Consider the following 26,092-nt stretch of genomic DNA (forward strand, 5'->3'; position numbering starts at 1 on the left):
GAAGTCAAACAAATGAATAAAAAAGCTAATTTGCTACTCGAGATTTATTTGATCAAATATACGTTTCGTAATGGTTAAATTGTTACGAATGCACTGATATGTGGACACACGTGGCGTTTTGCCCCACCAAATACTTTATATCGGATATATGACGGGAAGGCCGTCGTTGTAAATTAGAATTTGTTCTTTTAACTGACTTGCCTAGTTAAATAAAATAAAAATATATGCTTGTTCACATGCGTACCTGCCTTCTCGTTGGATAGAATGGTCCAAACTAATCTCGCCTCCTTCCATCTTTGATGACATTTATTTCCATTGTTAAGAGCGGTCACTCGACTATCTTGCCAATAGATGATATTTGACCGTACTGTTTTTCAGCGGTGGAAAAAGTACCCAATTGTCATACTTGAGCAAAAGTAAAGAACTCATTATGATATGACTCAAGTAAAAGTGAGTCACCCAGTAAAATACTATTTGAGTAAAAGTATAAAATAATTTGGTTTTAAATATACTTAAGTATCAAAAGTAAAAGTATAAATAATTTCAAATGTCTTATATTAAGCAAACCAGATGGAATAATTGTTTTTTAATTTGCGGATAGCCAGGGGCACACTCCAACACTCAGAAACAAAGCATTTGTGTTTAGTGAGTTGCCAGATCAGAGGTAGTAGAGATGATCAGGGATGTTCTCTTGATAAGTGCGTGAATTGGACCTTTTCTGTCCTACTAAGCATTCAAAATGTAACGAGTACTTTTGGGTGTCAGGAAAAATGTATGGCATAAAAAGTACATTTTATTTCTTTAGGAATGTAGTGAAGTAAAAGTTGTCAAAAATTAAAAAAAATAGTAAAGTACAGATACCCCCAAAAATGACTTAAGTAGTACTTTAAAGTATTTTTTACTTAAATACTTTACACTAGTGCTGTTTTTGGACAAACTAATAATAAACAGAACAGCTGACCCACCGATGCGTTGCTGCCACCAACTGTGTCGGAGGTAGCCTACAATATCAGCGGTCCTGCTCCCGAATAACATTTTTGGGAGTAAACCATGATTCCTTATATGTTAATCTATTGCCATTTTAAAAAGTACGATAATATTTTTAATTGCATTTAGTAGTATATCATTGTCGTTCCCCTTGAAAACAGAGGCCCTCGCATTGTCTGGGAGAGCAAGACCACTGAGGTTAAATAATAACGAGCGTGGAACTGCGCATGTGCAGGATAGCAGAAAGCCGAAGCAACAAACAAACATCAAGCAGAGACGGACAGCAACACGGATCAAGCGCTATCTTACAGATCGCTAGCTACATGAGTTAACTTTGAAAAATGAAAATCAAAACGGTCGTTTAAAATACACTGCAGTTCCACCCTAATGAAGGAGCTCCGTCCTGGCTGATTTTGGGAGATGGGAGTACTCAACATTACAGACCAGGTGAGCTAGCAAGTAGCTAGCATGCTAGGTGAAAAGCCAGTCTGGCTATTTGGCTGTCTGGCTGATAGACTGTCGGTTTGCTAACTAATCCCGTGTTTTGATAGCATTTTCCTGAATGTCGAATAGTTCAATAACGTTTGACGCAAGGATCTGTCTGAAAGAAATGTCGTAGGATTGCTAGTGAGATGGCTAACGTTAGCTAAACCTCGGCGCGGCCCAAGTATCGCTGATTGATGTATGTAAACTGTTCACTTAACTAGCTACCATTCCTTGCTAAGCACAGCGTGACATTCTCCTGTTCTTCTCCCCAGCCTCCACTGGTCCAAGCGGTTTTCAATCGGAATGCCGATGAAATTCAACAACTATTGCACAACAAGAAAGAGGATGTCAATGCACTGGTATGCTTGTGGTGGCAGACAGTGCTGCAGCACTGGCTCGGGTTTATGGCATTGATATTGGACTGTATCTCAACATCTCTCCAGTTATTGCAAGTAGAGGGGTGCCGTGTGGGTCTTTCACCCAGTTCCTGTGATGAGATTATTTATTTTTTATTTTCCAGAAACCTCGTTACTATATACACTACCGTTCAAAAGTTGTGTCAATTAGAAATGTCATTGTTTTTTAAATAAATGCAATTTTTTGTCCATTAAAATAACATCAAGTTGATCAGAAATAGTGTAGACATTGTTAATTTTGTAAATGACTATTGTAGCTAGAATCTGCTTTTAAAAAAGTGATATCTACATAGGCGTACAATAAATCAGAAGATGTCACAAAGTGCTATACAGAAACCCAGCCTAAAACAGCAAGCAATGCAGATGTAGAAGCACGGTGGCTAGGGATAAACTCCCTAGAAAGGACGGAACCTTGGAAGAAACCTAGAGAGGAACCAGGCTCTGGGGGGTGTCCAGTCCTCTTCTGGCTGTGCCGGGTGGGCTACTACACTGGAGTGTGAATACAGGCAAATATGTTGATAAAAGTAACTTTGTCCAAGAGCAGTGTTTCCAAAAAAGGGGTATGTGTACCCATCTGGTTAAGAAGGCAGTCCCCAGAAGGTACGTGGGGAGATTTTTAAAAAGGTGGGAAACGGAAAACAATATTGGGAAAAATATTACCAAAAAAATATGTTCAAGTTATTTAAATCTTAATAGACAGGAAAACATTTACTGAGGTCACTGGTGTGAAATCTGTAGTTATTTTATATTTATAGACCTACGTTTTTAGTGTCGGTGCGTGTGCATTGCACTGTACAGAGGCCCATTATCAGCAACCATCACTCCTGTGTTCCAATGGCACGTTGTGTTAGCTAATCCAAGTGTATCATTTTAAAAGAATAATTGATCATTATAAAACCCTTTTGCAATTATGTTGGCACAGCTGAAAACTGTTGTCCTGATTAAAGAACCAATAAAACTGGCCTCCTTTAAACTAGTTGAGTATCTGGAGCATCAGCATTTGTGAGTTCGATTACAGGCTCAAAATGGCCAGAAACAAAGCACTTTCTTCTGAAACTTGTCAGTCTATTCTTGTTCTGAGAAATGAAGGCTATTCCATGCGAGAAATTGCCAAGAAACAAAAGATCTTGTACAACGCTGTGTACTACTCCCTTCACAGAACAGCGCAAACTGGCCCTAACCAGAAAGAGGAGTGGGAGGCCCCGGTGCACAACTGAGCAAGAGGACATGTACTTATTCCATAAAAAATCTGCCGTTTCCAGCTACAATAGTTATTTACAACATTAACTATGTCTACACTGTATTTCTCAACATTTTGTTATTTTTAATGGACACTTTTTTTGCTTTTCTTTCAAAAAGGACAATTCTAAGCGACCCCAAACTTTTGAACGGTAGTGTGTATATGCAATAACAGTACAAAGTCAACAGAAGGCCTAAATGTAAATATTTCAGCAATATTTCACAAATGTGCTTATTGGTGGCTGACAGGGTAAGAGGGAGATAGATTTTGCATCTCAATACAAATTGTTTATTTTTGTCTTTTCCCCACAGGACCAAGAGCGCCGCACACCGCTACATGCTGCTGCCTGTTTGGGAGATGTTCATATCATGGACTTCCTCATCAATGCAGGTAATTGTGACCAAAATGGACCAATCACTGGTACTTCTATTCGCTAAACAGAACGCCACTGCCTGACCTTCTGATGTGTGTGCAAGGAAAATGTGGTTTTGGTCTACTTGCAGTTGTAGTAGCACTGTGTAGTGTCTGTTCATTAGTATGACTCTACTGTACTTGTCATGGCCCTCTAATAATGCTCCTTGTCTTGTACACTCTCATAGGTGCAAATGTAAATGCTAAGGACCATGTGTGGTTAACCCCATTGCACAGGGCAGCTGCCTCCCGGAATGAAGTAAGCAATGTTGATCATCTCTCATGTTAAGATTTATATAGCACTTAGTACCAAATTGTTTCAAACATGGACAATGTTTGGGTTTTGTCAAGAAGTGTTTTCTCAAGCCCTGTTTTATTCCTTCTCTCTCCAGAGGGCAGTGGGACTACTTCTGCGGCAGGGAGCTGAGGCCAATGCACGGGACAAGTTCTGGCAGACACCACTGCATGTTGCAGCTGCCAATAGAGCCACACGCTGTGCAGAGGCCCTGCTACCCCAACTGAGCAATCTGAACATGGCAGACCGCACTGGCAGAACCGCTTTGCACCATGCTGCTCAGAGCGGATACATGGAGGTGAGAGGGGAGGGCATGAAATATTCTTTATACTTAGGACAGCGCCATTTTCACAAACCATTTCAGAGTAGGAGTGTTGATCTAGGATCAGGTGTCCCATCTTATTCATTATGAGTTGAAATAAAGAACAACTGATCATATATCAGCATGTCTACTCTGAGACGATTTTGTGAATACGGACCCAGGTTAGCAGGTGTATGAATAATGAAAATGATATGTATGTATATAATATATTTATATTAACTTTGTCTGTCCTTAGATGGTGAAGTTGCTGCTGAATAAAGGGGCTAACTTGAGTGCCAATGATAAGAGAGAGAGACAGCCTATCCACTGGGCAGCGTACTTGGGTGAGCTGGTTTCTGCACTGGGAAAATCTTAAAAGGACAGTCCGCAGTTGCTACATCCACCATTGGACTGATAAATGAATGATATGTACCCATTGATTCTTGAAGAATGTAAATTCTAAATGCCTCTCTTGTTTGTAAACAAAGTAAATTTAAACAACACTATAGCCTCAAAACAGGGTTAAAACTATAATTTTTTATAAAATGGATGGTCATTCCTTGCATCCACTGCACTCTATAAGTTTGAAAGTTTACATTTCTCCAGCCCCATCAATCAGCCTTTGACCGAAACAGTAGCGCGAAGAGCGCTTTATTGTTTTAACTGCTGATTGCCGCAACAAAACAACATTTTTTAAACTTTACATGAATGGCAGGTGATGGAAAAAATGCAGTTTCTCCATAAGTCCTGTTTTAAGTTGAATAAACAGCAGACCTGGGCAGAACTTTGTTGTATTTTGTAGTTTATTTGAAAATACAAACTTTTCAAATACTCAAAGTTGTCAAATATATATATTTTTTTGAATTTCAACTAAAAGCAACTTTTCTTTTGATATTCAAATACAGGTCTCAGAAAAACAACTTGCATATATTCAAATATGATTAATTTGTCTATAGCCTAGAATGAAATACTTGAGGGACATGTAATCACCTCAACAATACAGTAAACCACTTTCGCAACTTCAAAATTACTAACAAATATATTTTCAGAATGAGTGAGACAACGTGATACAGTAACACTTGACATCAACTTGTGTAGTAACTGTGATTATTACCATAGCAACATTGTTACATAGGACTTTGGAAATTGCTTTATAAATGCATAATAGTTATTACATAAGTGGAATAAAGAACAGTCACTATTCCTCTTGTGTACAGTGGTTACAAAAACTCTTAGGTCATTGCTATGCGTTTATAATGCAAATACCAAAGTATAATGTAACAACGTGCTAATGAAATGTTGCTCCAAGAGTAATTACAGTTTTATTAAACAGGCACAAGAAGTGTTACTGAGAATGATAAGAGTAAAAAAATATGGCTATTAAGTTTAGAAAGGAAATGTAATATCCCAGAACTGCTTTCTTGAATCAACTACAGCCGGGTCGGTGGACAATCATGTTAGTTTGTATTCGGAGTGAACTATCCCTTGTGTGTTTTAAACAAGAACATTTGAAAGTAATTGACATATTTAAAATAGTATTTGAACCCAGGTCTGAAACAATGGCAGCACTGCCATGTTGTACTGAGCCTTGTTGTTGGAAAACCACATTAGTGTCCGACTTTTGCTGTCGCCGATGCACATCCTCCCCCAACTTCACTCCTCGACTTTCGTCTACAGTCGGTTGCTTTAACCTAAACAATGAAACGTGCCCAATATCTGCAGTCATCTCGCTGAGTCTACCTTTAAATTATAAAGTCCATTTCAGTGTGACCTGCCAGATTCAGAAGCTTGAGAACCCAATATAATAAAATACAAAGCTTGAAAACCCCAATTGAGTCAAAGATAATAGTTTTAGTTTTTCAAACAGGTTTGTTCATTTTATTTCAGTTTACTAACTCATTTTTTCATGATTAGTTTTAGTTTGCAATAATAACCTTGATGTATTTTGTAGATTAGATATGACCGTCAGACAGATTGGATATTATGTGTGCTCTATTCATTAATTCTATCTTCAACATGCAGTTCCACATGCAGCCCTGCCATCAGTTGAAGGCAGCCAATCCAATAGTTTCAGAAAAGTAGTCATTTTCGAGGATCTGTTTTCAATAGTTGCAGTCACCTCCAAAGTAACTATTTGTTCCCCTGGAAAGATAGTTACTTTCCAGAAAGCATAGTTAAAACTACAGTTCACCCTGCTCTGATGAACAGCGGATATACTCTTCACAAGAGGGTGACATTAAAAACAGGACACCCTGCCTCTTCCCGCGCCTCACACCCCGGCCTCTCGCATCTCCTCACACCCCGCCCTCTCCTCACACCCCGGCCGCTCCTCCGGCCTCTCGCCTCTCCTCACACCCCGGCCTCTCGCCTCTCCTCACACCCCGCCCTCTCCTCACACCCCGGCCTCTCGCCTCTCCTCACACCCCGCCCTCTCCTCACACCCCGGCCTCTCGCCTCTCCTCACACCCCGCCCTCTCCTCACACCCCGGCCTCTCGCCTCTCCTCACACCCCGCCCTCTCCTCACACCCCGGCCTCTCGCCTCTCCTCACACCCCGCCCTCTCCTCACACCCCGGCCTCTCGCCTCTCCTCACACCCCGCCCTCTCCTCACACCCCGGCCTCTCGCCTCTCCTCACACCCCGCCCTCTCCTCACACCCCGGCCGCTCCTCCGGCCTCTCGCCTCTCCTCACACCCCGGCCTCTCGCCTCTCCTCACACCCCGCCCTCTCCTCACACCCCGGCCTCTCGCATCTCTTCACACCCCGGCCGCTCCTCACACCCCGGCCTCTCCCCTGTGTCTTATAGGGCATCTGGAGGTGGTGAAGCTGCTAGTGTCTCGGAGTGCAGACAAAGGCTGCCAGGACAAGCAGGGCTACACCCCTCTACACGCTGCAGCTGCCAGCGGACACATTGACATCGTCAAGTACCTTCTGAGGCTCGGGGCAGAGGTGAGTGTGGAGTTCAAATGGGTAAACGGACTCTCAAGATAGCCATAGCAAATAATACTTATTACCAACCATGGTCTGGCCATGTTCAGAAGAGGCAGAGGATTATCTCTGATTACAATTTAATTGTTTTATCTTTTATTTTTTTTAACCTTTTGTTACTTAGCTAACTGCTCATGTCTTGTGTGTTGGTGCTCTTTTAGCTGGATGAGCCCAATGCCTTTGGGAACACTGCACTGCATGTGGCCTGCTACACAGGCCAGGAGGCTGTGGCCAATGAACTGGTGAACCACGGAGCTAACGTCAACCAGCCCAACAGGAGTGGCTACACCCCACTGCACCTGGCTGCAGTATCCACCAACGGGGCCCTCTGCCTGGAGCTGCTGGTCAACAACGGGGCTGACGTCAACCAGCAGGTTTGAGGCCCTAATGTATTAAAAAATGGTCTCGGAGTACGATTGCTGATCTCAGATCCCCTAACTCCTGTCCATATAATCAAATTCATTATTATCTAAAAGGCTTAACTGATCCTAGATCCGCACTCCTTCTCTAAGACTGACTAATGCCATCCCTACCACCATTTTCACCCTGACATTTTGTTTTATTGTGTGGGGATTAAACAATGATTTGTCTGCAAGACAAGTAAAACATGTATTTTTTCCCCATCTCCAGAGTAAAGAAGGGAAGAGCCCCCTGCACATGGCAGCTATTCATGGACGCTTCACCCGCTCTCAGATCCTCATCCAAAACGGTAACAATGACAACCCCTCTGACTGACCTGTGAGTCTGCTTTATATGACTCTTGTCCCACTGGTTCTCTACTCATTCGTCTCTTCCTGTTGCTTTGTTTCCCCCCCAGGTGGAGAGATTGACAGTGTGGATAAATATGGCAATACCCCCCTCCATGTTGCTGCTAAATATGGTCATGAGCTGCTGATCAGCACTCTGATGACCAACGGTGCAGATACAGCCAGACAAGGGATTCATGGGATGTTCCCTCTGCACCTGGCTGTGCTCTATGGGTTTTCAGACTGTTGTCGCAAGTTACTCTCCTCAGGTTGGTACCTTTATATATATATTATATCATTCATTCACACATCTGTTGGATTCTATACACTGGAGGGGCTGTGTCTGACTGTAGTGTCACGTGTTGGATGTTATTTCTAGTTGCCGCCTCTCCCCTCAGGTCAGCTGTACAGTATTGTTTCATCTATGAGTAAGGAGCACGTTCTATCAGCCGGGTTTGACATCAACATCCCAGACAACTTTGGAAGGACGTGTCTACACGCTGCTGCCTCTGGAGGGTAAGAGACAGAACCGCACTCCAAAACGGCACCTAATCTGAGCCATTGTATTGGTTATTGCCGTCTAACGAGTCAGCCGTTCTCGTCATTGTGTTCCTCACTTCTCTTCTGACAGAAACGTTGAATGTCTGAACATGCTCTTAAGCAGTGGTACCGACTTGAATCAGAGGGACAAGTCGGGAAGGTGAGTTTTTGCCGTTGATTGTTTGCTTTCTGTTTGTACTCATGCTGGTGTGGGTATGCGATAACGTTTGGTGGAATAGTCAGTGATTTAAGGTTGTCGGGTTACTGTAAAAGCTTTGCGGTAAGGTCTGCTGTAAGAAGTGCTTTGTGAATACATTTGATGAATGGACTGATAATGATTCTGTGGGCCTTCTCTCACTCAGGACTCCGTTGCATTATGCAGCTGCTAATGGGAGGTACCAGTGCACCGTGACCCTAGTGAGCGCTGGCGCTGAGGTCAACGAGCCTGACCGTACAGGCTGTACTCCCCTGCACTACTCTGCTGCCTCCCAGGCCTTCTGCAGGTAGGAACTCGCACTCCATCGCAAAAATACACTGACGCATGACAACACGCTTTCAGGAAACATGGCTGTGTGTGGAATTTGTCATTAAATGTGTTAATTCTGCACTTCCAGAATGGACCGACATTTCCCCGGGACTCTTCAGAGGGAGGAGGATGGAGCAAAGGAGTCCTATTTGTGAGTTTACTGTCTGCAACTATTGTTTTGTGTAGCGTCTACAGTCCAGAATGTGTGTGTATATATATGTGTGTATATATATATATATATATATACACTGCTCAAAAAAATAAAGGGAACACTTAAACAACACAATGTAACTCCAAGTCAATCACACTTCTGTGAAATCAAACTGTTCACTTAGGAAGCAACACTGATTGACAATACATTTCACATGCTGTTGTGCAAATGGAATAAAACCTTTCCACAAAAGGTGGAAATTATAGGCAATTAGCAAGACACCGCCAATAAAGGAGTGGTTCTGCAGGTGGTGACCACAGACCACTTCTCAGTTCCTATGCTTCCTGGCTGATGTTTTGGTCACTTTTGATTGCTGGCGGTGCTTTCACTCTAGTGGTAGCATGAGACGGAGTCTACAACCCACACAAGTGGCTCAGGTAGTGCAGCTCATCCAGGATGGCACATCAATGCGAGCTGTGGCAAGAAGGTTTGCTGTGTCTGTCAGCGTAGTGTCCAGAGCATGGAGGCGCTACCAGGAGACAGGCCAGTACATCAGGAGACGTGGAGGGCAACAACCCAGCAGCAGGACTGCTACCTCCGCCTTTGTGCAAGGAGGAGCAGGTGGAGCACTGCCAGAGCCCTGCAAAATGACCTCCAGCAGGCTACAAATGTGCATGTGTCTGCTCAAACGGTCAGAAACAGACTCCATGAGGGTGGTATGAGGGCCCGACGTCCACAGGTGGGGGTTGTGCTTACAGCCCAACACCGTGCAGGACGTTTGACATTTGCCAGAGAACACCAAGATTGGCAAATTCGCCACTGGCGCCCTGTGCTCTTCACAGATGAAAGCAGGTTCACACTGAGCACATGTGACAGACGTGACAGAGTCTGGAGACGCCGTGGAGAACGTTCTGCTGCCTGCAACATCCTCCAGCATGACCGGTTTGGCGGTGGGTAAGTCATGGTGTGGGGTGGCATTTCTTTGGGGGGCCGCACAGCCCTCCATGTGCTCGCCAGAGATAGCCTGACTGCCATTAGGTACCGAGATGAGATCCTCAGACCCCTTGTGAGACCATATGCTGGTGCGGTTGGCCCTAGGTTCCTCCTAATGCAAGACAATGCTAGACCTCATGTGGCTGGAGTGTGTCAGCAGTTCCTGCAAGAGGAAGGCATTGATGCTATGGACTGGCCCGCCCATTCCCCAGACCTGAATCCAATTGAGCACATCTGGGACATCATGTCTCGCTCCATCCACCAACGCCACGTTGCACCACAGACTGTCCAGGAGTTGGCGGATGCTTTAGTCCAGGTCTGGGAGGAGATCCCTCAGGAGACCATCCGCCACCTCATCAGGAGCATGCCCAGGCGTTGTAGGGAGGTCATACAGGCACGTGGAGGCCACACACACACTACTGAGCCTCATTTTGACTTGTTTCAAGGACATTATATCAAAGTTGGATCAGCCTGTAGTGTGTTTTTCCACTTTAATTTTGAGTGTGACTCCAAATCCAGACCTCCATGGGTTGATAAATTTGTGATTTTGTTGTCAGCACATTCAACTATGTAAAGAAAAAAGTATTTAATAAAAACATTTCATTCATTCAGATCTAGGATGTGTTATTTTAGTGTTCCCTTTATTTTTTTGAGCAGTGTGTGTGTATATATATATATATATATATATATTATAACACTAATTAAAGATCTGCTTAAAGGACTCAAGGTTTCGTTTATTTCATGACATCCACTTGACTGTTGTTTTTGTCTGTCTTTGTAAGTAGTTGCTTGGAGCATCTGTTGGACAACGGTGCCGATCCATCCCTGGTCAACTCTAAAGGTTACAGTGCTGTTCACTATGCTGCTTCCCACGGCAACAAGCAGAACCTGGAACTGGTGAGTCCTTCTGTTTGTGTTCAATACCGTACGAAGCTAAACAGGTGAATTGTTTTTCATCATGACCTTGCTTTGTGGACGGTAATGCAGCATGACATGTTCCTTCAGCTCCTGGAAATGTCGTTTAACGCATTGGGAGACATTGAGAGCAGTATTCCAGTGAGTCCATTGCATTTAGCTGTAAGTGTGCCTTTCATTCCTAAAACCCTCTCTGATACATCATCGCTTGAGACTATGTGTGGAGAAGATGCCATGTTCATATAGATCAGCCAAAACATGACTGTTTCCTGTCGTATACCATCTCCTCTCCCCCTTCAGGCTGATAATGGCCACTGGCAGGCGCTGCGTGTGCTGACGGAGACTGCTGCGTATGTGGACGTACAGGATGCCTCGGGCCGCTCTGTGCTCTACCTGGCCTCCCAGAGAGGTTACGCCCGCTGTGTAGAGGTCCTGCTAGCCCAGGGGGCCTCCTGCCTCCTCAACGAGAACAGACACATGTGGACCCCTCTACATGTCGCAGGTACGGATCACGCCATGGCTCTCAACCCCCCCCCCCCACCCGCCCTTCCTAGAATTGGATGTGGAATGCATTTTTGCAAATGATGCTAATCAAGTTAGTTTATGTGCCAGGTGTAATGAATACATTGACTATCTTACTTGCAAGCATGTGTCCCTGCGTATTGTTCCATATTGTCTGTCTTAGGTAGTATGTAATAGCTTTAAAACTAGCAGTCAGTGTTGAGTGTGTAATGAAATTATATTTGTCATTTCATATCAGCTGCCAACGGCCACACTGAATGTCTGCACATGCTGGTGGACAGTGGGGAGGAGGCAGACCTTACCAACATCACAGACACACAGGAACAGTGAGTGGTGTCTCTGTTTCTCACTGCCTGCCAGGAAGCTTTGCTGACGTTGTCTTTGGTTGTGACGTCAATTATTCTGTTTATTTTTAGTATAGATCCAGTCAAGAATACCGTTTAAGCTGTTTACTGAAGATTTGCAGAATCGCACATTCTGCCTGCTAGGAGGCTTTATTGTTGATGTTGGCTTGTATTGTAATGTAAATGACTGTGTGGTCCCCCTCATCCTCAGGACTCCTCTGATGCTGGCCGTCCTGGGTGGCCATACAGACTGTGTCCACCTGCTGTTGGAGAAGGGGGCCTGGCCTGACACCAAAGACAAGAGGGGCAGCACTGCCCTGCACAGAGGGGTGAGTCACACTACTGAGCTGAGCATTACTGGGCTGGTTACACATCCACTACACTTACTGTAACTGTGTCCTGTGAAAAAGTTAATGTTGTACAGCCTGGCTGGTTCAGTTATGTGATAGAGAGGAACACTAACATGAGTTTATTAAAGGAACTGCATTAGTTTGAAATAATTATTAAAGCACAGTAGAATTTGAGGAAATCTAGCTGTGTAACTCTTAGGTTAGAGCAGAAAGGAAATAACTCTATCTCTGTCCCTCGCCCCTCCCTGTGTGTTCCTGTCCCGTAGGCTGCGTTGGGCCGTGACGACTGTGTCACAGCCATGCTGGACCACAAGGCCTCTGCACTGTGTCGGGACGGCCAGGGTCGTACCCCACTGCACTACGCTGCCTCCCGCGGCCACACTGATATCCTCGCCAGTCTGCTGCGTGCGGCCACGCGCTCCGACCCTCTTGACTCCCTATTGGACCATGAAGAGTACACGCCATCACACTGGGCTGCTTACCAAGGTCAATAAGGGTATACAGTGCCTTCAGAAAGTATTCCTACCCCTTGACTTATTCCACATTTTGTGTTACAGTTTGAATTCAAAATGGATTCAATTGGTATTTTTCTCACCCATCTGCAAAAAATAACCCATAATGACAGTGACAACATACTTTTGGAATTTTTGCAAATTTATTGAGAAAGAAATACAGAAATATCTCATTTACATACGTATTCACACCCCTGAGTCAATTCATGTTAGAATCACCTTTGGCAGCGATTACAGCTGTGAGTCTTTCTGGGTAAGTCTCTAAGAGCTTTACACACCTGGATTGTAGACTTTTTGCGTGTTATTCTTCAAGCTCTGTCAAGTTGGTAGTTGGTCATTGCTGGACAGCCATTTTCAAGTCAAAACTGTAATTTGGCCACTCAGGAACATTCAATATCTTCTTGGTAAGCAACTCCCGTGTATATTTGGCCTTGTGTTTTAGGTTATTGTTCTGCTGAAAGGTGAATTTATTTCCCAGTGTCTGTTGGAAAGCAGACTGAACCAGGTTTTCCTCTAGGATTTTGGCTGTTAGCTCTATTCCACTTATTTTTTTCCTCCGAAACCCCCTAGTCTTTGCCGATGACAAGCATACCCATAACATGATGCAGCCAGCACCATGCTTGAAAATATGAAGAGTGGTACTCAATGATGTGTTGTGTTAGATTTGCCCCAAATGTAGTGATTTGTATTCGGGACAAAAATTTCATTTCTTTGCCACTTTTTTAGCAGTTGTACTTTAGTGTCTTATTGCAAACAGGAAGTATGTTTTGGAATATTTTTATTCTATACAGGCTTCCTTCTTTTCACTCTGGCATTTAGGTTAGTATTGTGGAGTAACTGCAATGTTGTTGATCAATCCTCAGCTTTCTCTGATCAGTCATTCAAATCTGTAACCGTTTTAAAGTCTCCATTGGCCTCATGGTGAAATCTCTGAGCGGTTTCCTTCCTTTCTGGCAACTGAGTTAGGAAAAACGCCTGTATCTTTGTAGTGACTGGGTATATTGATAAACTATCCAATTTGTTAACTTCACGAAGGTGATTCAATGTCAGAATTGTTTTATTAGTATTTTTTTTAACCCATCTACCAATAGGTGCCCTTCTTTGCGAGGCATTGGAAAAACCTCTAGTCTTTGTGGTTGAATCTGTTTGAAATTCACTGCTAGACCTTACAGATGATTGTATGTTGAGGTAATCACTCAAAAATCATGTTAAACACTGTTATTGCACACAGAGTGAGTCCATGCAACTTAATACGTGACTTGTCAAGCGAATGTTTACTCCTGAACTTATTTTGGTTTGCCATAACAAAGGGGTTGAATACTTATTGACTCAAGACATTTCTGTTTTCTGTTTTTAATTCATTTGTAAACATTTCTAAAAACATAATTACACTTTGACATTATGGGGTTGTGTGTGTAGGCCAGTGACACACAATCACATTTTAAATTCAGACTGTAACAAAACAAAATCAAAGGATGTGAATGCTTTCTGAAGGCACTGTATATGAAATGTATGTATAAATCGAATGTGACGGGAGAACCTATATCCGTTTTTGTAGCGTGACCGTTCGTTATTCAAATGAAATCGCTAGCAGTATGCAAATTTGAAACACACTTTTCGTCTTCTTTCTCAGGTCAAGAAGACTGTTTGGAGGTTTTACTTGAACACAAAACTTGTAGTATCCAGGAGGGAAACTCCTTTACCCCATTGCACTGTGCTCTGTGAGTATTCTCTAGTCAATGTTTTAAACATGAATATACAGGTAACTGCCAAAATAAAATGGAAAAACTTGAGTAAATGAGGGATAAAAGTATATTGAAAACAGGTGCTTCCACACAGGTGTAGTTCCTGAGTTGATTAAGCAAATAACATCCCATCATGCTTAGGGACATGTATAAAAAGGCTGGGCAGGCATATTATTTTCAAGTATGGGTAACTACATACGTGGAGTGTCCAAAAGTGGGCGTTGCTAAATAACAAGTGGGAAGATAAACAGCAGTGGGTGTGTCAAAACCTAACAGCTAATTGGGCAGATTGGTTGCCCCTCACGATTGTTTTGCGTGGCTGCTTCCTTGTAGCATTTTAGCTCGGCAGGTTAGGATCATTGACGTGGCAGGTTAGGAGGAAAAGGGTTAGGCTTAGCTAAAGTGCTACAAGGAAGCAGAAAGTAGCTGCACAAAACTGTATTGCGTGGAATCTTCCCAATTAGCTGTTAGGTTTCCATACACCCACTTGTGTTGATCCTCCCACTTGTCTCGCAACGCCCACTTTCAGACAGACTCTACGTATACAGTTACCCATGAGTTACCCAGTTACCCATCATTATTTTGTCTACCATGGCTATGCGTCACCCGGGTGACATTGACCCCATCCACAGGGCACGAGTGGTCAATGAATGGATTGATGAGCATGAAAATGACATAAACCATATGCCATGGCCGTCTCAGTCACCAGATCTCAACCCAATTACCGTACACACTAATGGGAGATTCTGGAGCAGTGCCTAAGACCGTGTTTTCCAACACCATCAACAAAACACCAAATGATGGAATTTTTTGTGGAAGACCGATGTAGAATCTATGCCAAGCTGCTTTGAAGCTTTTCTAACTCATGGTGGCCCATCGCACTATTAAGACGTTATGTTGGCGTTTCCTTTATTTTGGCAGTTACCTGTAAATTATTAGGACAATTTCTGTAAAACAGTGTTTGGGAAAGGATCAGTGATGATGGGTTTGATGTTTTAGCACTAATTTGGTCATGATTGGTAATCTTTGATTTATGTGATATTGCAGAATGAATGGCCATAGTGGAGCTGCAGAGATGCTGTTGGAATCTGCTGGTGTACAGATGGTTAACACCAGGGATACTAAAGAAAGGTAGGCCTATTGAGAGCAAGGTGCCGTTATCTTACTAGATGTTTATTTGGGCGTCTCCCGTCATTTGGATACCTTTTTAAAGCTGTACCTATGTACTTAATGTGGACTCCAGTTTCATCCAGTTTTAACTCCAGTTACATTGTCATGCGATACTGAGCTCACCAATGTTGGGCTGTCTCTCTCTCTGTGCCTGTAGGACCCCTCTTCATGCCGCAGCATGTGCTGAAGATGTGGCGGGGCTGCAGCTGGTCCTACGCCACGGAGCTGAGATCAATGCCGTGGACCACACCGGACGCTCTGCTCTCATGGTCGCCGCCGACAACGGACAGAGTGGCACCGTGGGTAAGTCTACAGACCACCTTTTCCGTTGATGTTTTGCGAAAGGATAGAGTTCAGCAAGTCCTGTGAAGTAACGCTCGATGAGAGTGAATGCATTATCTGTTGGGGTGAATCCTGTGTAATTTCCAGCCATCCTCTTGCACCGAGCCAAGGCTGACCTGACACTGCTGGACGACAATGGAAACACTGCCCTGCATCTGGCCTGCAGCAAAGTAAGCACCACTTAAAATATAATCCGAGCTCAGAAATCCTTGACTATGCAGCACCTCTCTCATGACCTGATCATGATGGAACATGTATTGATGATAATGGTTGATGTAAGCATGTTTTTCTATTTGTCTCACAGGCTCATGAGATGTGTGCCCTGCTGATTCTGGGGGAGATCCATAACCCTACCCTCATCAATGCAACCAACGCTGCACTGCAAATGCCGCTGCATCTAGCAGCACGCAACGGTCTGGCCACAGTTGTCCAGGCACTGCTGAGTCGAGGAGCCACAGTGCTGGCAGTGGATGAGGAGGGTAAGAGACACTATTCCACTTTATCCTTTGCCCAAACATCTTCATTTTAAACATCAGAAAGTCCTACGCCATGTAGTCTTACGTTATGGGCTCGAAATTATTTCTAATTGACTTCAGATTTTTTGTTACTTACCGTAAAACTTTCATTAATAGCCCAGGTCTTTATTTGCTTAGATCACTGAACTGCTTATTATAGACGGGCTTCTATTTGAGCTTCTATTTGAGCCAGGCGTCTTTCCTTGACCTTTTTGCCCATTTGCGTAGTTAATTGTTTAATTCCAGCATTCCCTTCCAGGATTTTAATCAAATTCTTAATTTCCTGTGTTATAATTTACACACTGTCCCATTTATTTTGTCTTAGAATGCCTTTATTAAAATAGAAAATAACTTTTCCTTGACAGAATAATGATTCTCCTTGAACGATGCATTTTTGGAAGTTCATACCTTTGCCACTAGAGGGCGTGTGGCCGATTTAAAAATAAAAACATTTTACATTTTTTTTATTATTTTTATTATTATTAACAATTTTTTTCCTAGATGTCTGTACTCCCGAAGTTGACTGTTTTTGTCAGTTAACTAGCGGTTCTCAGATGTTAGCAGCCGATGGCTAACAGTTTCTTCCTGCCGATTTTAAAAACGCGTGATCACTATAATTTTTTCGAGTCATTACTGAATTATTTAATGTAACCAATCAAACATTAAACCTCGTAAACAATTAATTTAGCCCCTACTTGTATTTGAAACAGCCGCATATTTTCTGAAATGTGTGCCGTTGCCTGGCTATTAAGAGACGGGCGGCTATTTGAGACTCATTATTTAGTTGAAGTTTTACGGTACTTGTTTTAGGTATTTACATTTTCCTTGAGCATAGGCCATAGACCACAGCTTTCCAGTGTATGCGGTCTGATTGTGCGTTTGTTGTCGACAAGGACACACTCCAGCCCTGGCCTGCGCCCCCAACAAGGACGTAGCTGACTGCCTGGCTCTGATCCTCTCCACCATGAAACCTTTCCCTCCTCTGGACCCTTCCTCCTGCCCCTGCTCCTCTTCCTCCGTCTCCCCCAGTCTCAACCTACTGAAGCATTGCGGCATCACTGCTGTCTGCACGCCGCTACCCAACGGAGGCCTCCACCATCACAACGGCTATGTCAAAGACCGCCATGCCGCTGTCAGCCTGGACGGATGCCTTTCTGAGTGAGGTCATCCTACATCTACTGTCTGACAGCACTACCACCACCACAGGGTAGCCTGTGTATATGTGTGCGAGTGATCTTCTCCTGAAGTGCAGTCAAACCTATATGCAAATGAAGCCCACAGCATCTATCTATCCCAGCTCTGTATAAGTTAGTGCTTAACACTGAGACCGATCTCTCTTTCAGTAAGGTCACTGGAATACTGCTTTGTCTCAAAATGGTTACTAATAACCACCCACAAAATCCCTTTAAATAATGTCCCGCAAATAGTTACTCGTCAGCACAGAAAAATGACTGACAGCTAAAAGCACTGTTTATTCTTTTTTTCATTTTTTTTCTCTTCATATCATTCAGTATTTAACATCCTATGACGTGCTGGCCTTGTAGAGAAATGCACAGCCTTCCTAAAAGGAGAATGATTCAACGGGTTATAGTGAAGGACTTTATGAATGAACCATACAAAGTCTTACCCAAAAGTGCAATGCTAAAATATAAAGATTCTGACTAACAAAAAAATATATAATATGTACCTTCTGTAGTAACCTAATTTAAACTTTTGGCCTTGTTTTTTTTGTGGGGCATTTTCATAGTGGAGAATTTCATAGGGCTGCTAAAGTTTGAAAGATGAATATCTAAGCATGTCTCCTTACAAAGGAGAACAATGCTCAGGTTGGCATTTCAGCATACATTTGCTCTCAATGCTGAAGTATTGTCTAGAACACAATTTTGTGTTTACAAAGTGAGAATTTGGTTTAAAGCATATACATTATGACCAAAGGTGAATATCACTGCTATGACTGACAAAATATTTATTTGAGAAATATTTACAGAGAAAGATTGATGTTGAGATACCTCTTAAGTCATTTTGCAGCTGCTGAACGGCTAGACAGGGAAAGTAGTAGCAATGAAGCCTTGGTTATTTTTTTGAAATCTTTAGGAGCGGACTCGCCCCATTGACCTTCAGCAAAGCCTCTTGTTTTCTGAGCACATTATCTTGAATTCTAAGATTACTGCTCAGTGATAATCTTACAAGCCATTTCAATTGATTTCCCATTTTTCTTTTCTTAAATCATTCCCAAAACATTTTGGTACATTGAATTCGAATTACCTTCGGAGAGGAATCCTATTTGTATTATTTCCCAAAATGTTGTCTTTGGTCAATCTGAAATGTTACTTCAGCCGTTTTGGAGCTGGAGAAATACCAGCTTTTTGATAGAGTAACAGTGGTATCTTGTCTAGTACGATGGTCAGTTCTGGTGGGAGATTGAAACGCTGGACTGACAGTGTTCTTCCCTTCTTCTTTTTTTGTGTATAATTTAAGCAATATTTAATTTCTGCCATTTTGAACGTTATCAAAAAGACAATCATAGTCTCAAGGGCTTTTGTTTCCTTGGAAATCTTGTTTGATGTTCACCTTATTTGTTTGAGTACCGATACTAGCAACATGAAAATGATCTATTCTAGACTAATGGCTAAAGTCTGTGTCCAAGGCATTTTTCGCTCTGTGCCTAGAACCAAAAAAATGCAATTGATTGCCTCCATGGCAGTACGGATGCAGGATAGCATGATATGATGAACCCTGGGGTCTCACCCACTGGGTAGCAGAGAAGCATTGGATCCTATTCAGACTTGTTAATCTGTTGAGGATATGATTCCTTGGTTGGGCTTGATTGTTCATGTCTCCGGACAGAATTCATGACTAACTAAAGAGACTTGAAAGCCTAGTAGGTACGTAGGGTTACTTACTGTAGGAAGGAACTGAGAGGAAACTGTTACACTCTCATATGGCCAGTAGTAATACTTGTGTTTTTAGTAAAGCCGATAAGTGTGAAATTCCTTTTTTGGTATGTATCCTGTCTTGTGGCTCTACATACATTGTAGATTTGTTGTATCGGACCACTGGAGCTCTTTGCCTGACTTAATTTAAATATTTTTACACTACCATTTCTATTACATCATCAGAGGATCAATAGATTTCAGTGACTCACTGGGACTCATTTTTCATTTCATGCTTCGCCACAACCTCGTCTCTAGATGAATGCTAAATGACATGCATTAGTTCTGGATGAGAAATGTGAGGACCTAATATGATACCAGAGTAGCATATCATGTTGTGCCCTATAGTCAGTGTTGTCTGGGGGAGAGGAGGAACAAAGGGAAGTGTATAGTCTTTTGATGTCGTTATGTGAAAAGGGGGAATAGTCTCGGGCTGTGTGGAACCAGGAACCAAATGACATGGATTGATGACGAACAACAGGAAAATCATGTTGGCATTATTTTAGTTGTATGCACACTACAATGCAGTTCCATTTTAGCCCTGATCCAAGGCACTTGAGATAGTTAAGCACTTTAACACATTCAGAATATCTATGTGCAGTCTAAATACATGCATATGTATATGTACATATGGGTTGTAGCTAAAGTGCAAAAGACAGGAACAGATTGCAAGGATTGTATACGCTGCTTCATTGACTGAGATTTCACTTCAAAACTCTAAAGCTAAAAAGATCTCATGGTCCAAAATCCAGTCATCACGATGCGGTTTCATTGATGCCAGCCCAGGGTCCGCTACTAGTCCTTGTGGTTAGTCCAGTGAATTAGCTAGGCTTGCTTTCACCGTGCTTGTATCCTCCTCAGGCTCCTCGCCTACCTCCACACTGAGGGATGCATGTTGTACAATAGAGACACTGATTACCTCAATCATCCAACCGCAGGTGTGTCTGGCTAGCAGGTCAGGGTCACGTTCCCCAGTTCAGACACTGCACGCATCAGCCGATGGTTGCGTGGTACGTCATCAACTGCGTGCCGTCAGGCACCTGATTGCTATAACATAGTGATGTGGTTACCTGGTATTTTACATATCTGGCATGTGTCAGCAACGTCTGAGAAGAGGAACACGAGCCAGATGTGTCTGTGTGTGTATATAGATTTTATTTGTCAATCCTCTTGTCCAGCTGATGGCGCCAGTTCTTCAGTGTATATATCCCATCTGGGACTACCCCATATCTGTGTTCCATTGATAGACTGAGAACTCATTGTAAAGGAGCTTGAGATCATAATTCTGACTTTAAAGAAACAAGTAAAATATATTTCCCTAGGGTTTAATATTAGGAAGCAATGAAAGGATTATTTGTAGCATTAATGACTGTGAAAGACGTGTGCAGCACATCTATTGCTCTTCGACTGTGTTTAGGCCAATCCAACAAAGCATTTCATAGATGCCAATTGAAGATTTGAGGAGTAGTCGTCACATGAGAATCTTAGGTCACAGTTAGGGCCTTATTTGCCAAAGTACATTGGATAATTAAAAAAAATATTTAAAAAAAGAATAGCAATGGGTTTGAGAAATATGCATGCATTCTAGCAATGTACATACTGAATATAAATCTGAGCCATGAATTAACTGACGTGTGACTAGGGTCAAATTCGAACAAGACTACTTGCTTTCTCCTGACTTCAACTATTACACTGTTCATGAAATGAAACGTTCATGAAATGATAAAGTAGCAGCAAGAAATAATTGTCATATTAGTCTTCCTGTTATGGGTCTTTCTTAAATGTGTTTCAGCTATACCTAGGCCCCTATGTGTATGTCATAACCATGTATTGACAATGGAGACAGGAGGTTGGAGGGTTTGAACATTCATCTCTTAACACCATTAAGATTGCCTTACAATATCTTCTGAGCAGGACATTTAACTACGCTGTAGATGCTTTCATTTTTTACATTAATTGGTAGCCCGTTTTTGAAAAGGACAATGCACCTAGCTAGCTACATCCATTTAGTGCCATAGAACCTTTATTTGCCTTTAAGCATAATAGTCATACTGTACTTGGTCAGCAGAAAATGTGTTTGTTTGGACTCATTTACTGTGGTAGCCATGGTTAGAATGAATATTATTATTATACTTTTTATTTTTTAGAATGATTATTAAGTTCTGATTTGAAGCATTGCTGGCACAGATACAGGTCATGATGTCAGTGGTGACTAATGGTTTCAACCACTTAGTACTGATTGTAGGAAGTGGAAAGCAATCATAGAATAGAGTTGGTGGTAGTCTGGAGAAAATAATGGATGGAAGATTTAAAATATTTATAATTGGACAGACTTTGTGTTGGCAAAAACTGATAATAATAATAATAATGAATGGTAATTTCTTTGCCTGTGGTTTGTAATTATTATAGAACAGTTTTTGATGTTTGCAGATGTATGGTTAACAGGGAATAGATTTACCTCGTCCTCGATGGATGCCCCTATTCTTACTTGAAGTATTTTTCATAGAATACAAACGTAAAACTTTAATTCACAGCAGAGCCTTTTAAAGGCAAAGTAACAAGTTTCTTGCGGTACCTACTAAGTTATAACACCTAACATCTTGTTAGTTATGTTTCCCAGTGGGACTGCTAAAATCTCTGCTGGTTTTTACTATTATGGTATGTGTCCCGAATGGCACCCTATGCCCTACATAGTGCACTACTTTTGACCAAAGCCCTATGGGGGGCCTCTGGTCAAAAGTAGTGCACTATAAAGGGAATGGGGTGTCATTTCGGTCGCACACAGAGATCCTTTTGGTGTAGAAGCACATGCATCCATGTTGGTGGCACACTGCTCAAGGTTGCCTTGTGATTGTTTTGGGGATTTTGCCATATTTGTAAGTGAAAAATTGGGATTTCACTTATTACCGGTCTTGTCAGCTCGACTGACACCTCCAAAACCAAATAACGCTGTTAATTAAGTACCTCCATACCGGTTGGAGAGGAGAGAAAGGAAGAACACAGACGTCTACCTTGTTGTCAGTGTGATTTCTAAGGACCAAATTATGAGAGTTCTAGTATATGAAGGGCAGAAGAATCTGTAATTCAATGGAGGTCATGAGGAAAAGTAGTGTGAAAACACATTCTATAGTGGGGGGACTGCTATGCAGTAATTATTTACCCCCTCAAGTTAGTGAATGTGGGAGGTTTTGTAGAGTATCACTCATGCTAGCTTTCCCCCTGCTTGTGGTCTCATCACGTTTCTTCCATCATTTGGACCTGTGTGATAACCAGCTCAGAGGTGGTTGGTGCCTTTTTTTAAATGTGTTTTTAAATTAATGCTCTATCTACCGCATGGTCTTCCATTTATACCTCCTGGAAGCCTTATGAATGACATGTAAAAGCATAGAAGAGCGCATCTCTCTGAAAAGAACATTCTCAACCTACAGTATGTGATGTGAGCTAAAGTAAGCAACTTGTGTTTTACGTTCTTGGCCGATTCTGTGTGCATGCTATGGGTCTCCGAACTCGAGTCATATGGAGTGAACTATCTGAACAATATCCTACCTGATGTTGAATGCACCAATATTGAGGTAACTTTTTGAAAGCACAAATCCAAAGATGGAACCATTATTCTTTAATGTCATCTCAAGGATGGCTCTCAATGCTGTGGCGGTTAGAGCCAAGAAAGGTGGTCATGGAGATGAGGAAAGCATGGGATTGGATGGTCGGTACCAGTACTGTAAATGTAGTTCTCCTGAAGTCTGAGCATATCAATTCAGATTGTTTCAGTTGTATGTATTTAATTAAACTCGCTAGCTGTAGAATAGATCAAGTTGTGGAAATCCTATTGGGGTACAGTAGTAATGATAATGTGTTGGTTGTAACTGTTTTGGAGTGTTTTTGTATTAGACTGATTGAAAGTAGGGGTTTTCTTAGTAGCGTTGATAGTGTGACCGTGCTGTAATATAACATGCGTTGTCTGATATTAGCATGAGGGCGAGGTACATCGTCCTCTTTATGCTTGCCTCTATTTTGTTTTTAATGGTTGAAAAAGACGAGTGCAATAAACCTTATTTATCATTTCCTTCCTCAAGTAAAAGAACATGTCCTGTGTTTTCAAGGCCAAAAACAAAATAGACTTTCTGTGGCTGGCAGTAGGATTGGAACCTTTCCTTGCTGCTTTGCGTCCAGAGAAGTGGCACTTGTTAGAATCTAGAATATGGAATTACATTCTTAGGACTGTGTGATTTTGATATTTAAGTATCAAAGCTGCTTGCTCATAAGGGAGACCGTGTACAAGATGATTTGACTGGTAGATCAACCGTGTGTGTTTTTGTTCGTGCAGTTGGATGGCATTTTATGGAGTGAATCTCCTTGAATCTGAAATGTTTTGCTTGCGTGTGTAGGTGTGTACATATGCATTGTCCTCCGTATCAAATTAAAGGTGTTTTTTTGGACGTAAATTAAGTGGTTTAAAGAAATGCTGAAATACCTTCTTGTTTTCAGAAGAAACATTAAGAGAGACTTCCCCCTAATTCATCTCACCCTCACTAAACGGGGGTGTGCATCTTTCACAATCTTACCACTTGCTCGGTGTGTGTGATGAACTTGTACAGTGAAGATCAGAACAGCTTAAGAAAGTTGAGACAATTTCCTGAACTGTACAAGTATAATGTTGAGGGGGTGAATGGCAGGTCTCCCTTAATGTAAGTAGGCAGGCCTGTCTAAATCCGACATATCGATGACAATGGAAATTAAAAGGTAGCAAATAAAGTGTACCAGTATCGTAAGATCAGCTCAGTGCCTAGGGTAGGACGTATACACCTTTTTGACATGTACTATGTTGGAAGCCCGTACGATATTGCTTGTTCCCCTTGAAATTAACCTTTTAATCAGCAGAGGTAGGACATATTCGAAAACCATGTTAGCCATTACAGCAGTAATTTGCTGTACAAGCAACTTATACTTCACCCACGATGAAGACTGTGGCCAGACTATCTCTGGAGTATCTCTCCATAATGGTGATTCTCCTAGAGCACAGTGATTCGGACATTATCAGTTGGAGGTACTCTGTGGCTTATGTGCTCCCTGAGCAATACATGGGGAAAAGGATGTATTCGTTGGGTATATCCTGTGATATTTGTTGGTCCTTCTGCTGTTTCTTTATTTGTTCTGCAGCACCCTAACTGAATGTGAACTGATAAAGACCGACTAAGGGTTAGTTGCCTGTTTTTACTCAGTGGCTTATCTGTTGTAAATACCATGGAGTGGACCCCATACCAGGAGGGGGGGCGGAGTCTGAATTAGGGCACATGATTAGTTATAATCAAATGGTTTCTCAATACACTGTTAAAGAGATTAGTTTTGTCCGCCAAACATTCCAATAGTTTTTGCAAGCTTTGCTGTTGGGTAACAAGTTCTAAACTTCTTTGCTGGTGAATGGTAGTATCTTTGACAGGCCTACAGGTTTCTGTAGTTTTTACCCCCCCCCAGCGGAAGGAACCATTCCCTATTTTAACTCTTGATTACCTCATTTACAAACCTTCAAATACTATTCTACTGTGAGTAGAAAATGCCATCACCAGCATGTGCTCTAGACCTGTGATGGCAATGACACCAGGACCAATGATGTAGCTCCATTTCCAAATGAATTAATTCAAACATGGCCAGTCAAGGAATATAAACACGCCTCTCACTTACTACAAATTCTATAAGTTGTAAATAAACTTGTTTGCATTTCTTGCGGTTTTCAGTAGAAGCATTTTTCCTACCTCCTATAAATTGCAGCTTTGAGTTAATCTGTTTTGACAAACACACAAATACACAGTAGCCTATGAGAACCTTTAGAATTTTACCATGAACAATTATAATTCAACATGAAGTGTGCTTGATTGTATGTATAATTGTGTGTTCAACATGAAATTATTTATGAAAAACATATTAGAAAATGGCACTGGGATGTGAAGCCAGACTGTTATGACGCATGTCTTCTACCCACGCTAGACATTAATTTTGACTGATGTGCTCCTTGCATAGCAAAACCCCTTTTTGGGATGAATTACATGAGTACATTGGCATTTTCTGTTTGTCTTTGTCTTGAACCGATGTACAAATGTTTTCATGTGCTCTACATCTCAGTTAGAGTTTACAGCTTCCTGGAATGTGAATGTTTTGTTGGATTAGTTATTGCATACGTACGTACGTACAGCTGGTTTGGTACTACCATAATATATATTTTTCACAGGTTGTCATGGGGGAGTCAGGTTATATGCACATTGTTATATTCTGTACGTGGGTGAGTTTTGTTCCCCTCAAGCCGTATGCCTTCAAAAACACTAATCCACTCCAAACCAAACTGTTGGTAGGTGTTTGCCTCCCCACCATAATCTCTGTATAGCTGCTTTAATTCCATGTGAATAGGGGACCAGTGAGAGGTCCGGTATCTGACCAGACAGACCCTTGCCCTGCCCCCACATTCCCAGTCACCCCACTATCCCTCCAAAACCTCAAGCCATTTCTTTATTTGACAATGCAATCGATCCTGAAAGCACTTTGCCTTGTTATTCCATTGTGTGAACAATATGTAAATGGTAATTTGTTATAGAAATGTAAAAGCTAATTCACAATTTTGGAAGAATCTGCATCTGTCTTTGACGCTAAAATGATTTTAAAGGATTTATTAA

General features: G+C 42.1%; 1 protein-coding gene across 1 annotated transcript; it reads left to right on the plus strand.

Annotated features, from left to right (window-relative positions):
* Positions 1-1,233: 1,233 nt before the first annotated feature.
* Positions 1,234-24,894, plus strand: LOC120061114 (serine/threonine-protein phosphatase 6 regulatory ankyrin repeat subunit C-like). The gene is made up of 26 exons (XM_039010667.1): positions 1,234-1,434; positions 1,746-1,832; positions 3,441-3,519; positions 3,729-3,799; positions 3,933-4,133; positions 4,393-4,480; positions 6,942-7,084; positions 7,285-7,497; positions 7,754-7,832; positions 7,941-8,138; positions 8,268-8,385; positions 8,501-8,569; positions 8,772-8,912; positions 9,024-9,086; positions 10,865-10,976; positions 11,085-11,156; positions 11,295-11,496; positions 11,755-11,842; positions 12,072-12,189; positions 12,477-12,696; positions 14,356-14,443; positions 15,515-15,598; positions 15,795-15,940; positions 16,067-16,149; positions 16,284-16,458; positions 17,388-24,894. Exons 1-26 carry the CDS (start codon positions 1,408-1,410, stop codon positions 17,654-17,656), a joined length of 3,234 nt encoding a protein of 1,077 aa, XP_038866595.1. The 5' UTR covers positions 1,234-1,407; the 3' UTR covers positions 17,657-24,894.
* The last annotated feature ends 1,198 nt before the right edge of the window (positions 24,895-26,092 follow it).

This window comes from Salvelinus namaycush, chromosome 16, assembly GCF_016432855.1.
Source record: "Salvelinus namaycush isolate Seneca chromosome 16, SaNama_1.0, whole genome shotgun sequence".
Lineage (NCBI taxonomy): Eukaryota > Metazoa > Chordata > Actinopteri > Salmoniformes > Salmonidae > Salvelinus > Salvelinus namaycush.